Consider the following 20,676-nt stretch of genomic DNA (forward strand, 5'->3'; position numbering starts at 1 on the left):
TTATGGAGTTGGCAGTATAATATTTTTTTACCTCGTTGGACTCTCTAAACTTTTTAATAGAATAATTTTTTTACCCTAGATCCAAATAGCAAATTCTAATACTTCTTCTAGGGGAATCTCCCTCATCTCATTTCCAAAACGTGTAATTTTGTTCGGATGGTAGCGGGAAGAAAGGACGCCGAGAGGGCACAAATATAGCTCCCATCCAAGTCCATTAATTTATGGGGGGTGGCATTTTATGCTAAAACTTGAGCAGATTTCTTCAATAAATTCATGTCTGTTAAAGTATAAAAGATAAATAACGCCTTTCTCCCTGATGGCAAAAATCCACATGCAATGGTCGGCCCAAAGTGGGACCACATGTGCCACGTGTTTGCCAAATAGGCCACACGTGCGGGGGAGTGTTAAAGTATAAAAGATAAATAATGCCTTTCTCCAAAAGCTTAATATTCAAGTGGTAAGTTAACAATGTCAGCCTAGTATTCAAGTGAACATGAGATCTACAAGGAAGAAGTTCGACGGCATTGTAATACAATGAGGGCTCCACCTTTGATTGATCCGAGCCATTCATTTCATAGCCCTTGCTTTGGATCTTCTATGAACCAAAAACCATGCCTAGCTGGCTAGCATGCTATTTTACATATGTTGGGGGGTAAAAATCGGGCCCTAATGTGATATACCTATATACGGGGGTGCCACCATCACAATGGGGCCACTCTGCCAAGGCAGCACACGGCCCCCTCACGGCCCTCCCGCCCGCCCAAGAACGTTTCGGACTCCAGGCAATCCAGTCCTCAATCCCGAGTGAAAACTTCCCGAGCCATCTGGCGCCATTCCCAGATGGGACTCCTTGACTTCTTGTCATTATCTCGCACTGTCACCGCCAACATCTGTGTTAGATCCTGCCTCCGATGTGCAAAGATTTTGTACCTGCCAGCCGTTGATCTGTCACCGCCTGGAGAACTAGATCTCATATCATGTCGCACCATTCCTCATGATCGTACATGCATGACCTACCACGCCGGTATCTCCAGTGATATACGCGGTTCACGTCACTGCAACATCGTGCCTAGGAAAATCGGAACTCCCGCCTTCAAAGGGGGAACCCCCCGCTCGAATGGGAAAAAGGGATCTCTCCATCTCCAACACCATCATACACACCAGGCACCCAGATGAACTAGGCACATTTTCTCCTTTAAACACGCTCTCAGATGCGCGTATCCGCTCCTAGCTCACGGCGATCTCCTCGCCTCTCTTTTAGTCAGCTCTCCTTTCACTGGTGCCTTGGTCTGACTTGAGTGTCAAAGGGTTCTCCTAGAGTTTGGACTCCAGGTGGTCATTAACCTTTTGCTTGTGGACACAGGTCGAATCAACCCGTTGTGCTGGGCCCAAAAAGGACCCCTGCATCTGGACCAATCACACTCATTTAGTGATTTGAGCCGCATCAACATATTATTAGATCTTTTATGCATGCCTTCAGCCATTAGACTCCAAAGTTGCACCCCTATTTTTTGAAACATGCATCACACATGCCCTAACTAATTACAATGAATTCCAGCAAATCCCTTTTTCTAACTCAAAAAATTCTGAAAATATAAGGAATTAAGTACTGGAAAGTCATATATCTAGCATATTACCTTGCTTCTATCAAGAAAGAAACAGATTAGAAAAGATATCTAGGAGTGTATGGACAGTGGAATCCCTTCTAGTGTACTCTAATGAACTCTGGCTCTGCTTAAGATGTGCCAAACAACCCATTTCAATCATAACATGGCTACTTTCAGGTAAGTTAAAACACTCATGCAACAGTTGTCCTGTCATTAATGATAAACGTGTGATACTGAATACATGACGTTTTCTACAATGGCCTTCAAATCAAGAACTATAGCATTATAGATATACAATATACTCATTTTTTTTCTAGAACTAAAGAACCCCACTGATAAAATTCACATGGAGAAGATAAACCATTTTTCTTTTTATACTTACGAGTGAAGATATCCAACGCGGAAATCATTATTTATTGGGTTCAAACGGGAACAGGGCTCTCTTCCAATACTTCTTTCCCTGTAATTCCATCCTTCAAAGTCTTGAAGTATATGTTGTAGTCCTTCTCAGGGGGAGGATTTTCACGGTCCACTGTGAATGGTTCGCTAAATGGAATGACACTTTTAACCTGCAAGCATAATTCAAATATTTAATCAAATAAAATTCTGCACACACACACTGCCTAGATTGCAACAGTTTTTCCATTTGTGTTATAACATTCTGTATATATCGTAACTTTCTTTACATCAATACTAGAGCATAGTCTAGCACATAGAACAGAGAACTTTGTACATAAGCGGTGCTTAATTTGAGCTACAAGCTTGTACCCCAGTATAAAATGCATTGTAACTTCCCCATTCTGTAGCATCAGTTGTGTTTCTTTTGCAGTATTTTTTTTTTCTCTTTAGGCTCCGTAAAATGGACGTAAAACAAATTTTACACCCATTTTACGACAAAAGAAGGATTTAACACCAAATTGCCCGCAAAGGATAGCAGTTGCACTAAGGGAAAACGGGCTTATATTTGCAGTTCCATCTTTTAATAACTAAATTACTTTGTCTTTCTAGTAGGTTATAGACATCCTCTATTAGGTTAAATTGACAAAAGTACCCCTCTTATTTTTCTCCCTTGTCCCTTGAAACTTGGGCAGGGTATTCCCAAAATAATCAATTTGATTCCCTGGCGGGGAGAAGGCTAATTACTGCAACTGTTTCAAATCTCAGTGCAAAACCATGGAAAACTGATATATCAAATACAGAAAAAGCGAGCCAATATGTGTAGCTTTTCTAGTTTCCCTTAAAAGCAACCAACAGATGGGAGAGTTATCCAAAAAAGAAGACTACGCATCAAAATCTGAACATGCACATGTATAGATCAACAAATAAATGATACAAAAAGAAGCTACTGAATCACATCTTGGAATTTCTAAAAGAAGAGCAACATAAGATCTCAAAATTGCTTTAAAAAAAGGTATCAACAGTATAACTTGAGTATCAATCATTTGAGATAGGAGTGTCATCCAATCAAAAAGAAACTTGGCTCTAACATTTACTTTAATTTAGAAGTTAGACATGGACTAAATCACAAAGTATTTAATGTGACTTAAGTATCCTATTTAGCTTTAATGATAGAATTTACTCCCTGCATGATAGATTAAAATATTAACCTATACAAAAAAATAAATAAATCATGACTTACTAAATACAGAATTCTGCATTCCTATATAATCATACCACATGACTGCAAGACTTTAAGTACCCTATTTAGTTTTAATTATAGTATTTCCTACATGTATGATATATTAAAATATTAACCTATACAAAAAAAAGGAAAAAAAAGAAAAAGAAAACAAGAATTAGAGGAAAATTTTCACAACTTATTAGATACCGAATTATTCATTCCCAAACAATCATAGCACATGACTGCAAGACTGTAATGAGTGTCCCTTGTTGGTATGAATGCTATTAAAGTATATCTAGTGAACAACATGAACAAAAGCACAAATAAGCTTGTACAATCCAATTAACTTTGACAAAACTAACCTTTTTAACAAGTAAACTAACTCCATTTCTTACGATACATAACAAGATAATGCAAATAATATGATATTTCCCAAAAGTATTTTTATAACCTCAAATGTCTTGTCACGGGCGTATGGGCTTTCAAGAGCAGCAACGCATATACGAGCAACCTCTTCTCTAGATATCTTCCCCTGCACTCATCATATAATTTGAGAATGCTCTTGTCAGAAACCATGGGTATACCAATCAGGGCATGTTCGGCAACACTTCTCATGCTCGCCTAAAGAATCGGGCGGAAACGGAGTGATGAGAAATTTTAGAAACGGTTATTTATCGCTTCGAGGAATCCTATTTTTTAGTCGAAAAAGTAGCAGAAATTTTTGGAACAGACCTTAGCGGGTCACGCAGCCGAACATGATTTTTGAGATTTTTTTGGCTTTTGTCATTCTCCACCCCTAAAAAAGAGGAAAATCCCGTAAAAGAATAGTTGCCGAACACACCCTCACTTGCACTCCGCAAGTGAAGAATCAACATTTACATTGACAAAGGATTTTTTATTTTTTTTGAATGGCATTGACATTAGCCGACCCCAACTAGTTTGGGACAAAGGCTTAGTTGAGTTGAGTTGAGTTTTGAATGGCATTGGCATAGAAAGTTCTTTGGTTAAAATGCCACATATTAGCAATAATAAACAATGACGCAGCAGAAAGCTATGAAAGGAATGTAGAAATTTCACACTGATGTGAATACCGTTATGTTGTCTCCCTGGTCAAAAATGAGATCAGCACCAGCAGGCTCTTCAGTGAGTGCACAAGGCCTTACTATTGTAAATGGAATTCCACTTACCCGTAACAAATCCTCCCCCTGTTGTAGAAAACTTCGAAATAAGAAATAGAAAAAGAGGTTAATGCATGTAATTCACTTAGCTAATCTAGCTCACCAAGTCCAAAGGCGAGACCGTCTAGCATACATGTTCCAACCATAAAAGAAAATGTGAAATTATAGAATATGGTTTACATATATAGATGTGTACTGTGTAGTGCCCAATGATCATATTACGGTCATGCTTAAGTGCTATTTTCAGTCCCATGTGTGGTCATGCATTGTTTAGGAACAGTAGTACCTCCTAGTTTCTGCTCATTTGAAGGAACCTGGGTTCCCATTCCAATTGAAAATGTTTCACCAGTACAGGTATGGTTATTAAATGGGACCTCAATGACAAGAGGGACTTTACCTTTGTTAATGTTTTACTTTATTCATTTTTATCATTTGCCTGTTTGCCTCTGAATTCATCATTCTCCAAAGCATATGACCTCTTTCCTATCATTCTTGTTTAATCTAACGTATGCCTAATGACTTTGCCACATTTGATATTAGAGGTTCACTTTACGACCAGTTGGTTTCTTGTAACAGTCATCTCCCTTATCCTTAAAGATCACAAAATGGTCGAAATAGAATATTTTGAATTTCAAGCATAAAAAATTGCATTATTCTTTTAAAAAAATTATTTGTTAAAAACGAATACATATAGATGAGGTGGCCGTGCAATTAATTAGATTTGTAAGAGAATATTTTGAATACCAAGCCTCGAGATGATGTCCTAGGTCATCCGACACAAGCAACACTTTTCAACAAAAGATATATCAGGCAAAACGATAGTGCAAAACCTTCAATTTGAATGTGAGAATAAAGCCCAACTCCTTATTCAAGCGCACTGCGGGAGGTTGTTTACTTAAATCAAGTCCCGGCCTATCAGGTCGTGTAACCCCAGCAGAGCCCACATGAACAAACCTGCAAGTAATGCAATCACGCAGGTTAGACCATAGTTGCCGGAAACTCCTTGGGCGGGTGGGAAACCCGGTTCTCCTAAAATGCGTTTCTAGCGGTTGGGAAACTCGTTTCCCCTAAAATGAGGGAAACACGTTTCGGAAACGTTTTCAAAATAATACAAAATTGGAGAAATATTTCTGAAACACATGGGAAACATATGGAAAACTAATGTAAATAATGTATAAACAAGTAATAAACGTATGCAACACTCGTAGAAAACGCATATGAAACGTGTAAGAAACATGTGTGGAACTTACGAACATCATTTCGGAAAAAACACATCATTTCCTAAGACGTTTCTCGTACGATTTTCTATTGTTCCTCGTTTCTCGTTTCCCTTGTATTTTTTTCATGCGTTTCTCATTTCCGTTTAACGTTTCATTTCTCGTTTCCGTTTCCCACCCTGGTAACTATGGGTTAGACAAGCACTTTAATTTCTTTCATACAACTACACTCCATAGAGATTCAATAAGTTCATGAGATATGAAGACGTGAAACCTGGGAGTGATTGGATCTTTTAGGTAAGCTCGAATACGTGCCAATGGAAGCTGAAATGCACCTTCCACAAAAGTAGGGTTGAGCTTCCCATCATATTCAAACTTACTGAACATGAGCTGAAAACAGAAAAAAAATGCTGATGGCTTAAAAACAAGCGTAAAAAATTCATAAAATATAATGATAAAAAGGAAAAGAAAAATGAACGGAGAAACATGCCTGCAATGATATGATATTGCTTGGATCAAAAGGTAGAGCATCTAATACAGTTCGTGCTCGAAATATAGGCCTCAAAGAAGAAAATAGCAGACGTATCTGATGCAAATAAATTAAAAATAATTAAAAGGAAGGTGGTACTAAAAACAAAAATACATTGAACATCGGCATTATCGCTTACTGTCTGCCATTGGTCCTTCGCAGTGTCAAAGCTAGCAGTATACCCAACAGTATCCCAGTTGGGGCTAGTGCGAACAATAAGTTTATACCGACGACCGTCACCTTTAAGTCTCAGTTCCAAACCATCATACGCAGAAAGATCCTCAGGCTCAGAAAAATTCTGGCAGATATACAGCGAAAAAGTTTATATAAGGGATTCTGATTCCATCTCAAGGAATTCATAGCAAAGCATTTGTAGAGAAAAGTAGTAAGATATATGAGATGGTGATATCTTGCAGATGTATGCACCAGAAAGGCTGAAACCAATTAGGTAATATTCTAACAGGGTGTATCAAGGAACAATTAGTATCATTCCAGTAAATCAAATACAACACTAAAATGCTGCTGGTAATCATGCTTGAAGTGGGGATTGCAAAAAATGGATAAATTATCTCTTCGCTCCTTGCATCCTTTGCCCAGTGCTCCAAATAGCATACTTTATTTACTTTTAGAATGTTCCAAAAAATAGATTAGGTCGCAAATGGATGAAAATTGATAGGAAAGAAAAGAAACATATCTTTAGAGCAAGACAGCACAGACTAACCATATCAGAACTGAAAAACTACATTATAAAAATTAACATCCCAAGTAGAATACTAAAGAAGAATATGGTCATATTAACCATGAAGAACTAACAAAACTGTCTTATTTTTACCCGTGTTCGGATACTAGTAAAGCCACCATTGTTTGCAGTGGAAACACTTCCTGCAGAACACCAGCAGAAATGCATTAAAAGAAAGTTGCTAGAATCTATTTGGGAAACAATAAAAACCCATGTGTACTAAAGAACCTCGAAAAGAAAATGCATAACAAAAAGTATATAGCAAGATTGACAGGAATAAACCTTTGAACAGCCCAACCGGTCCACCAAATTCGCCAGCAGTTGGATCAATTTGAAATGCGCTTTCACTAACACCTCCCATGACTACGTCATCTAGAGCACCCCAAACCAGCTCCCTAGATGACTTATCTACACAGAGAAACCATTACTGAAAAGATTGAGGTGTAATCATGATTATAACATAATCACACCATATACAAAAGCATGATTATTAAATAATCACACCAGAAAATTATTAGAAGCATTTACTCTGCAAGAATACAACTGAAATCGGACATACTACAAACATATACAATAAAAATACATTTGGAGAAATAACTGAAAAGCATCTCAATCAAATGATTGGGGTGACCAATAATTTAAGTATTAATATAAGGATCACTATAATGTAAAAATATCCTTGATGTGCATGAACATATGCACATGTGTGTGAGCATGCATGTGTGAGAGGTTGGAGTTAGGGGTGAAAGGTGGGGAGGTTATGTGATTCCTAATAATGGCTTCTCCTCATTTCAAAGTGATAGTGTGGATATGATTTAATTCTAGGAACTTAAGAACCCATGGAATTTTCATATACTTGGCATATTTCATCAATCAAGGGGCTGCATGTTAATGTCAGATCAAGTAAGTAACGTCATCCAAGAGCACTAAAGGTAATATTACCTTCAAATCCAAATAGCAACTTTCCATCCCGTAGTCCCACACTCTTCCTTACAGCATTGATCAAATTTCTCATCCCGATATACTCTACCATCTCAGGTGAATCTCCTTTAATCTACATTCAGAAAGCAAATGGTACAATCAAGTTAGTCATGAGGAACAATCAAAGGTAGAGTATGAAATAAATGAGATGTGCAAAATCATATATCTATTCAAGAAAGAATCAAACTCTTGATATAAAATATCTGCAAATCATTTCACCACCTCTGGTTCGAAGAATTTGATGCCCTGTACCAAACCAGGAGATTCATTAATGTCTGTAAAGAAATAGGAACAAAACAACCTTGAAGGTACATGATTAATAGAGTTCTATAATGTTCAAGAAAATCAAGAAGAATCACACATGACAGCTAATTTAAGGGTAAGTAAAGAACATTTTGAAGGATCAAGGTTCAGAATAGCAAAACAATTCAGCTCCCTTTAACCTGTGCAAACTAACAGAATTTATCAGTTTGGAAGTTCAAATTCATACTTGGCTATATTTTGCTCTGTCAGGAGTATCCCCTTCCTTTGGACCAACAATGACAGAAGCTGCATTAATGACTTTCTTCACTCCTTTGAAGTACTGAGGAGCTAAAGTGTTCTCCTTTGTAATGTCTCCAACAATCTGAAACAAAGCGAAGGTTATAAGAACAATTTAAAATATGAAGTCTATAGATAATATGATAGTCATAAACTTATAGTGCTTTCAAGTCTATGGGTAAAAACTAATTCCTCATCCTAAAGGGTCAACTTCTCCAATTAAACTTATAGAATCTATCTCACATGACAATGATCAAGAAATGACTAGAAGAGATGTAAACTACATATTTGTATAAGTACAAGACTGTAGTCAGTGCAAGCTACTGACATGGGATGGAAACCTGTGCAGGTTAAGGACCTCATCCAAGAAAAATAATTATTTAGAAATATTTAACCAAGATTCATTATAGAAAGATGAAAGTATGAGGCCCCACTCAGGATTCATGGATCAGTCTAGACACTGCTTTAGAGCCTTGAAGCTAAGCTAGAGCACCTTTTAACACAACTTGTGAGCTAAGTAGCCCGAATATATTGATCAAGGAGCCACTACTGCTAATTAATCCCACTCCCTTTTCAAAGCCATTACCAACTCCCAACAATGGGTACTGCTGCTACGATCTCAAGACCACATCTAACTCCAACTCTCAGTTATCTGTACCTTGGTTGTTCCATTTTATTTTCTTGAAATCTAGCTATTGCTGAAAATCTAAGTTTTCAAAAAAAAATAAACAAGTTGATCATTTGTTTTCATATAATTAGCACTGCAGGAAAACATAGCAGAAATAAAATAGAAAAAGAACTTTTTCCCTATGTACATTAACTCCTTAGTTAAATCCATTTATGATTAAACTTTTTATGATTAAATTTTTTATAATTAGTCTAATATTCGTAAATGATATTATTGAAGCTAATAAACATTAAAAAAAAATAAAAAATCTAGCCCATACATTAGAGTTAGCATCTGGTATAAAAACCAAACTCAACCCAAAAGTCAAAAAGTCATCTAAAAATAATGTTACAGCATAGGTTTTTGGAATTTAAATATACACTACTTATATGAAATTTTTTCCATATAAACATTGTCGGCTTGATCAACATATGGCTCACCATGTCAATGTCTGGACCAAGCATGGTTCTTGCTTTCTCTTCATTTCTGACCTGAATTTTTGTACAAAGTCAATAACTTTATGAAAGGTCATATAACTGAAAGTTGAAAAATCGAGAAGTCGATGATAGATTTTAGCAACATATTGTCAATGTTACAGATGCAGTAAATCAAGAAACTTGCAGAGTTATAGCAGAGTACCAGTACTCGGACCGGCAACCCTTTCTTGCGTAAGATGTCAACTACCCTTCGCCCTACACCACCTGTGGCTCCAGCTACCAGGACTAAATCAGAAGTTTCCATTTTCTGTACCGGTTCACTGGATGTTGGACTCGACAGTTTTTCGATCAGAAATTCAACAAACTACATATATGAAAATATAACATCAGGTACCACATAAAAAAGAAACTCTTAAGAACATTCACCTAAAAAAAAGAATCGTTAACTTTTTAAATGAAATACAGGATAGTAAGGCACTCGTCACCAACCTTGGCAGGAGATGGAGGCCCATTGAAAAAATATAATGTTCTAAAAAATCTACCAAAGTCCCAAGATTGCCTGCCAGATTCAGCAAATATGGATGTTCTAGAACTTCTTGAGGAAGCAAAAGATGAGGATCGTCGGTAAAGAGAAGGTTGCAGTCTGTCATTAAGTTGAAGAAACTGTTTAGAATGAAGGGATAGCACCTTGTGATGTAAAATGTTCCTAGAAAACCTCCTATCAACAGGTGATGATGCAAAACCCTGCAGCATCAGTTAATCCAGTTATACAATGTTAAGACTGGAAAACAAGATTTTTTTCACAACAATCAAAATTTAAATTCAATGTTAATTCAATCTGATTTTTTTTTCCGGCAAACAACCCACTTTTCTTGATTGGGACCCAGTGGGTGGTAAGAGGCATTCCTAACATAGATTTTACACTTTCATCTTTATTTTACAGTTCAAGAGACACGAAAAAAAAATGTTTGGATAAAACTACTTCTGCTGGCATCATCAAAACATAAACCCAGATCAGAACAGCACACCCCAATAAACGCACAACAAGATTAGAACAAATTACCTTTCCTAATGCATAAAAAACCATGAAAATAAGAAGAAAAAATAGAGACAAATTCTGGCATCATCAAAACATGAACCCACGTCAGAAACCATTCGATAGGTAATAAATGAGGACTGAAGTGGAGAAGAGCAACAGAACCAAATAACCCACAAAGAATCATAACAAAGATACCATTTCTAACACATGGGAAAGCAGGGAAAGGGGAAAACGAAAGGAGAAAACAACTTTTCCAGTTCTCAAAATCATCTCTCTACTTTGAAATCTGTCATTCCGTCTATAGCTTGTTGTACTTGTATATAGGCAATCATTTTCCAGTCTAAGAGCGATTTAGATGCAAGAGATACAGTAAAGAAGTAAAGTGTCGAAAGATTACCTGAAGGTTGGTGGAGCAACAGCACTCCATTTCGGGGACTGAGATCAGAGCAGAAGAGAAGGTGGAATGCCAATAGATATGTGAAGGCATTAGCAAATTTGGGCCACATAGTTGTTGGATTATGAAACATATTCGATGATTGACAACAGGCACAAAGTGCAAGTTGGGCCCACTTGCTCAATGATCCAAACCGTTTATCTGCTGTCTTTGGTGGCCCATGCAGCAAAATAGATCATTCCAAACTTTGATTTAAGGAGTTTTTTTAATTTTATTTTAAGAACCGATTGTGTAACGGATAATCAGTTTTGGACTCACAATTGATTCTCAAAATCCAAAACAAACGGACTTAGGGTGTGCTCTGCAACAATTCTTATCCTTGCGCGAGCGGAAATCGTTTGCTGCATTTCGAATTATCATGCCGAAATCTAATTTTGGGCCTCACCATCCGTTGTTACAATCTGAAACGAACGGGGCCTTAGTTTTAAGAATTTGTTAGTAATTTTCTTTTGCTTTGGCCCGTTTGTTTGGGATTTTTAGAACCGATTGTGAGTCCAATACAGATTATTGTATTCAAAATTCAAGCCCAATAATCATTTTTTTTTACTAATAACCGTTTCTCAAAATCCAAAATAAGAAGGGTCTTTACGTCCAATCACTACTATTTTTTATTTTTTTTTGAAATGGCAAGATAATTTCATTAAAAAGGAAGAGGGCCGAGAGGACCCCAACCAAAAATACAATAGAGAAAAACAACAAAAAACCAAAAAGAAAAAAAATACACAATACAATTCTCAAGGAGGAAGGAAGTAAAACCACTCCAAGTCCAACCTCCTAACCCCACTCCTAGCCAAAGAGTCTGCCTCCCCATTAGCGGACCTCCAAACATGATTGAAAACAATAGATGAGCTCTCAATTAAATCTTCTATTTTATCAAAAATAGAAGAAAATCTCCAAGGAGGCGACACCAACCCCTTCAACCATCTAATCACATTCCAGGAGTCTCCCTTCACAATAGTGTTATCCATGCTGCCTCTATCAAGCCTTTTTATGCCACGATAAACCGCCATCACCTTGGCCTCCGAGGCATTACAAACACCAAGAGGGCCGGAGTAAGCCCATAGAACTTCCCCACAAGCATCCCGACACAATCCACCAACTTCGGCTGGGCCCGGGTTTCCAAAACTCAACCCATCAAAGTTGATTTTGAACATGTCAATTGGCAGAGCCTCCCATCTCTAAACGGTTCGAGATCGGCACTCCGAACTAAAACAAAACAACCCTCCAACCCTCCCATAAGTCAAAAGCTGATACAAAACGAAAAGCCGGTAAACTTCTCGCCCATGAAATAGTGAGGGCGATAATTTTCATATATAACCAATACGAAGATTTTGCAACCCCTTCAAAGACACGAGAGTTTATCTCTTTCCATATCACCCACCATGTTGCAAGAAGATACAAATTCCACAATAATCTGCCTTTCTTCTTCCATGGCACAAAGGCCCAATGAAGCATCAACTCCGAAATAGAAGATGGAAAAATCCATCTAATACCAAATCTTAGAAATATCAAACTCCAAATCTGACGCGTAAAGGAGCAATGCATGAAGAGATGGCCCACAGATTCATCATCTTTCAAGCAAAGGAGGCAATGGTCAACAAGCATCATACCACGCTTCTTAAGGAAGTTGATCGTTTGAATTCGATCGCGACATACAGCCTACCCGAAGATACCAACTCTAGGCGGGCAATGATATTTCCATACCTCAGCTGAAATAGAGGATACATTGCAAGGCAATAAGCTGATATCAGCACTACTATTGAAGTCCAATCACTACTATTGAAAACTTCCGTTTAAACAAATTTAAGTTTAGTTGGGAGTAATTTTTTAATCCGACGATGGTCTGATCAACGTGATTCTAGACACATTTCAATTTAAAGCACAATTAATAAGGAAACTGATATCAGCGCTACGATATTTTGATAATGACACTAATAACATTGTTTTACAGTTTTACACTGGGTTTCGAAAGCAGAAATTTTAATAACCTAACAACGGATTAATAATGTATACAATGAGGAGGAATAGTGCCATTATCATACTATGGTATTGGGGACATCAGTTCAAAAAACAAAAAAAAAAGGTCACGGAAACAGAGATGTTAGAAAATAGGGGTTGAGACTTGAGAGGGCGGTTATTCAGTTTATAAATAGAGAGAATAAGAAATAACAAGATTAGTGTATGATTTTATTAGAGAGCCGGTCGGTCCATCCCTTAGCAAACGACCCCTTCTTTAGCAAACAACACTCTTCCTTCCGGTGATAGTTGATGCAATCCAAAAATTAGTAGGAAATTTTGTGGATGGCTATTTTGGGAAGATTCACAGGTGGAAGTTTCACAAGTGGAAATTTTCCATGAACAAGGAACTATGTTTTGGTGGAAACTTACAAGTTTACAGGATTGAGATATTGGAAACGTGTGTCGTGGGAAACTTGCAAGATCATACAAACTTGAAGATTTGGGAAAATGCAATTTCCTATTCTCTTAATATTTTGTTTTCTAAAAGGTTATCATTTTCTTATTTAGATATTTCCTAGATTTGATAGGTTAGTTGCTTTTCTTATTTGTAGCTAGTTTTTTAGCTAATGGAACTTTAATATTTTAGATAGATATGCCAATATCATTTTTAGCCACATTTTAGATTTTGGAAATCTTTTAGAAATGTAATAAAAGAGATGGAAGATTGGAGTTGGGAGAGTTTTGAAGATTGAATAAAATTTTATCTTCACGGCATACGTGAGATTTCGTACAAGCTCTTCTTGTTACTTGTTCTTTCTTGGTTTTGTTTGATCTTGATATTTTGGGCTGCACCAATAGTTAAAAAAAAACCCTAAGGGGCCGTTTGGATACCGGATTTTAGAATCCAGGGTTTCTTTGAAATTGTAGGTAAGAGACAAGAGAAGAAGTGAACCAATTGTCGTTTTTGACTTCTCGCCCTTCTTTATGCCAGCAAGAGAGTAGCAGATCCTCTCATATTTCCAGGTTTTAGAAATCTCAGGTTGCAGGAGAGATTTTTAAAACCTGAATTTCTCACTTAAAATCCAAGAAACGCTGTGAGGACAGCATACAACAGCTTGATCATGAACCCTCGTGTACATTGTTTTCAAACTAAAAAACATGGATTCTAAAATCCGCGTATCCAAACAGCCCCAAAGTTTCCAGTGGCCCACAAATCATGCTAATAGGACAATCTGAACTTCCAATTAAGGCCCGCTCGTTTTGGATTTAGGGGATCGAGTTTTGATCCAAAACTGCTTGTAAGACTCAAAATTAAACAGAATGTGAGCGACATGCGATTCAAATATTTGTTTTCTGGGCTAATATTTTTGTAGGACAGAAGACTCCATCCTTAGCTCTCCATTGACCGTTCATATAGAAAGTAAAGCAATTTTCCAGAGTACCAGAATTACAAATATCTTGGAAAACATGGAAATTATTTATTTTGAAAAAAATCATAAAAAATGAGTTAGTCAAATGACAAAAACCTCATTTTCCATTAAAAACTTTCCCAGAAAAACTTTCCGTGCATCAAAACAGCCCGTAGGATCATTCGATCATTATGTTCTTTTAACACCTTGAGATATAAGATCCTAACCACTTCAATTGGTAGGGTCTCCAAACATAAATCTGTGTAGGGAATTTAACTGGGTAGAACTCACCCTAAAAGCTAGCCTTTAGAGGAGGGTGCCCATTCCCTTATAACCCATCCCCATCCATTACACCTATCCGATGTGGGACCATGGTTTTAAATTTCGACCGAAATCCGAAATTTCGGATTTCAGTGGAGACCGACACGGAAATCAATAAAAACCGAAACGGTCATTTATTTCGGCCGAAATTTCGGAATTTCGGTCGAACAAAACCGAAATTTTCCTCAAAAAATCTGTTTTTTTAATTTTAATTTAATATTTCACAGAAATTTCGACCGAAATTACTAAAATTTAATATTGAATAAAATATTAACTTCGGGTTTTGTACCAGATTTCGACCGAAATTTCGAGGTCCAAAATCGGTACCGAAACCGAAATTTTAAACCTTGTGTGGGACTATTTGCTTTCACATGGAACCCCAACAATCTCCCCCGAGGTACTACACCGGGGTTTCTGAGATCTTCCCCGAGGGACATTCCCGCCCTCGGAGGCAAACCGGGGTTACCAGCCCTGAGCTTTGATACCATTTGTAGGGAATTTAACAGGGTAGAACTCACCCCTAAAAGCTAGCCTTTAGAGGGAGGGTGCCCATTCCCTTATAACCCGTCCCCATCCATTCCACTTATCCAATGTGGGACTATTTGCTTTTGCGTGGAACCCCAACAATGTGGCCATGCATGATGAATCAAATCAATTGTCTGGTGGGACCATTACGGATGCTCAAAAGATGAATTGAGCATGTTGAATAGACATTCCATCCTTATAATTATAGCTAGGGGTGGACATGGTTCGGTTCGGTTCGGTTTTGGGGTATACCCAGAACCGAACCATATATAATCGGTTCCTTGAAATTGGAACCAGAACCGAACCATTTATGTTTGGAACCGAACCGAACCAGAACCATATATAATCGGTTCGGTTCGGTTCGGTTCTGGGTTTACCCAACCTTCACCAAATGTAGATATTTTTCCTAATCGTATTTACAATTGGTTCGGTCCTGTTTATATATGAACTACAAAGACTAACATACACGAATTTGGAATAATCAGGCACAAATTTGCACAAATTTGGGCAATGCAAAAATTATATATGACCTATAAACATACACAAATTGGAATAATCAAGCACAAATTTGGGGGGTGAATTAAAATTTTAAAGGCAAAGCAACACGTTAAAGAGGGGTGAATTAAAAGGAGGTGGGGTGATTTTATCAAGCGATGAGGCATTGGGTTTTAAGGTGAGGGTCGGTTCTCGGTTCGGTTTTCGGTTCCGGGATCCCAAACCTAGAACCGAACCGAATTTCCATCGGTTCCAGGATATCAGAACCGGAACCGAACCGAACCGAACCATATGTGCCGGTTCGGTTCGGTTCGAACCGGAACCATGTCCACCCCTAATTACAGCCTACAAAAATTGATCATAATGAGGCTTTATAGATCAAGCAACTAGGATCATCCGATCTAGTTAAGGCCAAGCTTGTATTCGCTAGTTGGGCATATAAACCAATCACATTCAGATGACACAATGAATGGTTTGGATCAACAAGTGAATGGTTTGGATCTCTGAAAGTTTTAGCGTGAAATCAAGATGATCGATCTTGTATAGCATTGTGAGGTGGCCCACATGGGCTTGGTCATACCTGGAACAGGGCATCCCACAATCAGACAAAGGACTCTAATAATCAATTGTTTAGCTTTTATTGGCGTAACCCTATATGAGGCTTCATGGGTTGAGAGCCTAGGATCACTTTATCAAGGTGTTAGCCATGGCATTTGGAAGACTTATGGTTTTTGTTCGGATCAACAGATCAGATCGCATAATAAAGACAGAACTAGGACGCAATAAGCATCTTTTAGGAAGAAGCATAAAAGTGACTTCTTTTGCCATTCTTTATATTGAAAATGGCACCCCTAACCTTATTAAATACTTTGTCAATAAAATTTGGGGAATTTAACAGCCTTCAATAGCTAAATAAAGAAATGTAGAACAAAAAACATAGGCATTATAAAGAAGATGGAGGGCAGATAACATTTCCATGTCTCTATTTTACATTAACTTTCTTTAATAGGCCGACTCATTTGATTGTTATGCCGGCCAAAGAATCTCATCAGCATCTCCATCACCATTGAAATTGTCATGTGTTAATAGAAGAATAAAGGAGAAATAGTCAGCTTATTTTAAGTCTTTTTCCTGGTTACAGAGTTATCAATAGAGCAACATTAAGTGTACATGCCTCAACAGGCTGAAGCATGTGGCCTTTTACTGGATTCTTCTTCTTCTAATCTCCTTTTCATACCCTCTTCAGGCCCTTCTTGGATATATACCTCTCAATCTGCATTCCACTGCAAACGTCTCTTCTACATGGACTAACAACAACAATTTTACGGGCTATACAAAATTCCCTGATGGAACAGTGGTGAGACCCATCCTGTCCACTGGAGGAGGTCCCTCTGAAGAAGACTATAATCTTAGATTCCATTGTGGTTTTATCTGCAATGGAACATGTGATTCCTTCCTTTTTGCCCTCTTCTCAAAAGGTGTTTTGTTCGGGACTCAAGGAACAGTACACCCTGACATAATCTGGTCAGCAAACAGAGACAATCCCATCAGAGAGAATGGAACTTTGCAACTAACCCAAGATGGAGATTTGGTGTTGAGGGACGTGGATGGAACCATGGTTTGGTCTACTAACACCTCTGGCCTGCTTGTGGCAGCCATGAGGATCATGGAGACAGGGAACCCTGTGCTCTTTGACATTAACAACAATACTGTTTGGCAATCTTTTGATCACCCAACAGACACTTTATTTCTGGGGCAGAAGTTGGTGGCTGGGCAAAGGCTTACAGCGTCCAATTGGACTAGAGGTCTGTATTATTTTTCCGTCAATGCCGACGGTTTCGAAGCTGCAGTGGAAGCTGACCCTCCACAGACTTACTACAATTTCCGTGCAAATGGGTACAGTATCACACGATTTGTGAATGGTAGCATTTCTGTTTTCACTGCTAATGAAAGCAGAAGGATTTATGCTATTTCTGTACCTGAGACAACATTAGTCCAGTACATGAGGCTGGAATTAGATGGGCATTTGAGAGTTTATGAATGGAGAACTAATGATCGTATAGCAGGGTGGCACCTGGTGGCTGATATCTTGCAGCTAAGTGACTGCGATTATCCCATGGTTTGTGGGAATTATGGGATTTGCTCAAATGGACAGTGCAGTTGTCCTCAAGGAATCGACGGCGGTGCCTATTTTAGGCAAATTGATGACAGGAAACCTAATCTTGGCTGTTATGGAATCACCCCATTCTCATGTCATTCTCCTCAAAATCACCAACTTTTAGAGCTTGAGCAAATCACCTATTTCAATACTCAGAATGCTCAGAGTGCTACATTTCTTACAGAAATAGACCTACAGAGCTGCAAGGGAGCCTGTTTAAGGAACTGTTCTTGTAAAGCTGCTGTGTTTTGGTATTATGACAATGTTTCAGGGCTTTGTTTCTTACAATCTCAACTTTTTTCATTGAGAAACATACAGAATGAAAGAACCATCTTGAATAAATCTATATTTATCAAGGTGCAGATTCCCACCATACCCATAGCAGCAAATGGAGAAGAACTCTCCCACATACCTTCCGGACAAAAAACACGACAGACTGCAATCATATTGAGTTCCACTCTTGGAACTTTACTCGGATCCATTCTTATAATTAGCATCTGCATTGTTGCTTTCGAGAGAAACAAAAAAGTTGCAGGAGAGGAGGAAGAGGATGATTATTTTGATCATGTACAGGGAATGCCCATGAGATTCTCTTATGTATGCTTGAAAGCTGCGACTGAGAATTTTTGTAGAAAGCTTGGGCAAGGAGGATTCGGATCAGTCTTCGAAGGGACTTTGGATGATGGCACAAAAGTAGCAGTAAAACGTTTGGATGATATAGGCCAAGGGCGAAAAGCATTTTTAGCGGAGGTTGAAACAATAGGAAATATTCACCATGTGAACTTAGTAAGGTTGATCGGATTTTGTGCGACAAAATCACGAGGACTTCTCGTTTTGGAGTACATGAACCGTGGGTCCTTGGATAAATGGATATTTTACAGAAACCAAAATCCTTCTCTTGATTGGCAAACAAGACGCAAGATTATCCTTCACATAGCCAAAGGATTGTCATATCTTCACGAAGAATGTAGACAGAGAATACTTCATTTGGATATCAAGCCTCAAAACATCCTTTTAGACTCTGATTTCAATGCCAAGGTTTCTGATTTTGGGTTGTCTAAGTGGATTGAAAAGGACCAGAGCAAAGTGATGACCAGAATGAGAGGAACTCCAGGGTATTTAGCTCCTGAATGGTGGTTCGGATCAATGATCACAGAGAAAGTTGATGTCTATAGTTTTGGGGTTGTGGTCTTGGAAATCATGTGTGGGAGGAAAATTGTAGATCTCACTCAGCCTGAAGAGAGCATTCATCTACTTAACCTGTTAAAGAGAAAGGCAGAGGAGGATCGACTACTTGATACAGTCGACAATGGCAGTGAGGATATGCAGCTTCATGGAAGAGAAGCTGTGGAGATGATTAGGCTTGCCATATGGTGTCTACAGGGTGATTGTAGTAGAAGCCTTCAATGGCATCGGTGGTGAAGGTTTTAGAAGGCGTGATGGATATGGAAATTGGGCTAGATTACAACTTCTTGACGCCGCATCCAAGGGCGACAATGGCTCAGGGAGAAGTCCATTTGGGTTCCTCAGCTACACTAGTGGCATCAATTTTATCGGGACCTAGATGAAAGAGTGTAAATATGTAGAAAGAAAAGTTGATGATCTGGTTTTATTATCATTCGGATTAAGCTTGAAGTGTGCTTTTGTAATGTTTGATAATCAAGATGGATTTTAAGTTATTCTAGATGAAGTTTTTAAAAATTATGGCGATCTTATCATGTGAAAATAAGGCGTCTCTTATTCGAGATTCCGACATCAAATATATAAATTCCCAACTTTTAATTCTCCATCTTCTGTCTTCTACCATAACAGAACATCATATTTATAAACTTCTTGGCCGCGCCACCAATTGGGCTAGATTACAACTTCTTGGCAGCGCCATGCATCAATTCTAACAGGACCTAGATGAAAGAGTGCATGTATGTAACAAGAAAAGTTGATGATCTGCTTATGTTTTGTACCACTCAGATTAAAATTTAAGTCTACTTTTGTAATGTTTGATAATCATGGATTGTAAGTTATTCTAGATGAAATTTCTAAAAACAATCGCGATCTTATCACGCGAAAATAATGAGTTTCGTCTATTCTCCATCTTCTATCTTCTACCATAACAGAAAATCATATTTATTTATTGAATGGTTAGAACATCGTATTTATAAAAGAGATTAATCAAAACTCTAAGTGGCAATGTCGGCCACCCTATTAGATCTCATGGAAGATTATTCCAAAAATATATTGTACCCATCTGAATTTTTTTGCCCTTATTTGCATAACATTAGTTTGATGGCAATGTGAGCCACCCTAATTCTATGATCACGATTTAAAATAGGGAAATGTTATCAGCACTACTGTATTTTGATGAGGGCACTCCTCACTTGATTAAAAGTACGGTATGGCCCGCACCATAAAATGATCCAAACCGTCCATTAGATGTGCTGCAGCCTAAATACCTTGTGCCCCAAAAATTACTTCCATAGGTTGATCCTAACCCTCTCTTATATAGAGCATTAGGATCAACCCTCTAACATTTAGATCGGAGGGTTAGGATCAACCTATGGAAATGATTTTTGGGGCACAACCTATTTAGGCTGTGGACCATCTAATGGACGGTTTGGATCATCCTATGGTGCGGGCCATGCCATACTTTTAATAAAGTGAGGAGTGCCCTCATCAAAATACAGTAGTGCTGATAACATTTCCCTTTAAAATATTTATCATTTTGGATGATCAATAGTGTTTAACCTACAGTCAAATGGTTAAATTTAAACTGATCAGATTCTTATTAGACAACATTTTATTA

General features: G+C 38.0%; 1 protein-coding gene and 1 pseudogene across 1 annotated transcript; one reads left to right on the forward strand and one right to left on the reverse strand.

The window, feature by feature from the left end:
- Positions 1-1,798: 1,798 nt before the first annotated feature.
- LOC143860419 (NAD(P)-binding Rossmann-fold superfamily protein) lies at positions 1,799-11,091 on the reverse strand. Its single transcript, XM_077371041.1, has 16 exons — positions 10,953-11,091; positions 10,006-10,260; positions 9,719-9,880; positions 9,520-9,570; positions 8,363-8,497; positions 8,095-8,118; positions 7,834-7,945; positions 7,174-7,299; positions 6,985-7,034; positions 6,292-6,450; positions 6,114-6,209; positions 5,898-6,013; positions 5,237-5,360; positions 4,320-4,433; positions 3,680-3,760; positions 1,799-2,176 (listed from the first exon to the last, which is right to left on the reverse strand). The coding sequence occupies exons 1-16, from the start codon at positions 11,040-11,042 to the stop codon at positions 2,030-2,032; spliced, it is 1,842 nt and encodes a 613-aa protein (XP_077227156.1). The 5' UTR covers positions 11,043-11,091; the 3' UTR covers positions 1,799-2,029.
- Positions 11,092-12,548: 1,457 nt separating this feature from the next.
- Positions 12,549-19,444, forward strand: LOC143860331 (G-type lectin S-receptor-like serine/threonine-protein kinase SD2-5; annotated as a pseudogene).
- Positions 19,445-20,676: the final 1,232 nt, after the last annotated feature.

Source organism: Tasmannia lanceolata, unplaced genomic scaffold (assembly GCF_043159265.1).
Source record: "Tasmannia lanceolata isolate RefF3 unplaced genomic scaffold, GAP_Taslan_0.1 ptg000037l, whole genome shotgun sequence".
NCBI lineage: Eukaryota > Viridiplantae > Streptophyta > Magnoliopsida > Canellales > Winteraceae > Tasmannia > Tasmannia lanceolata.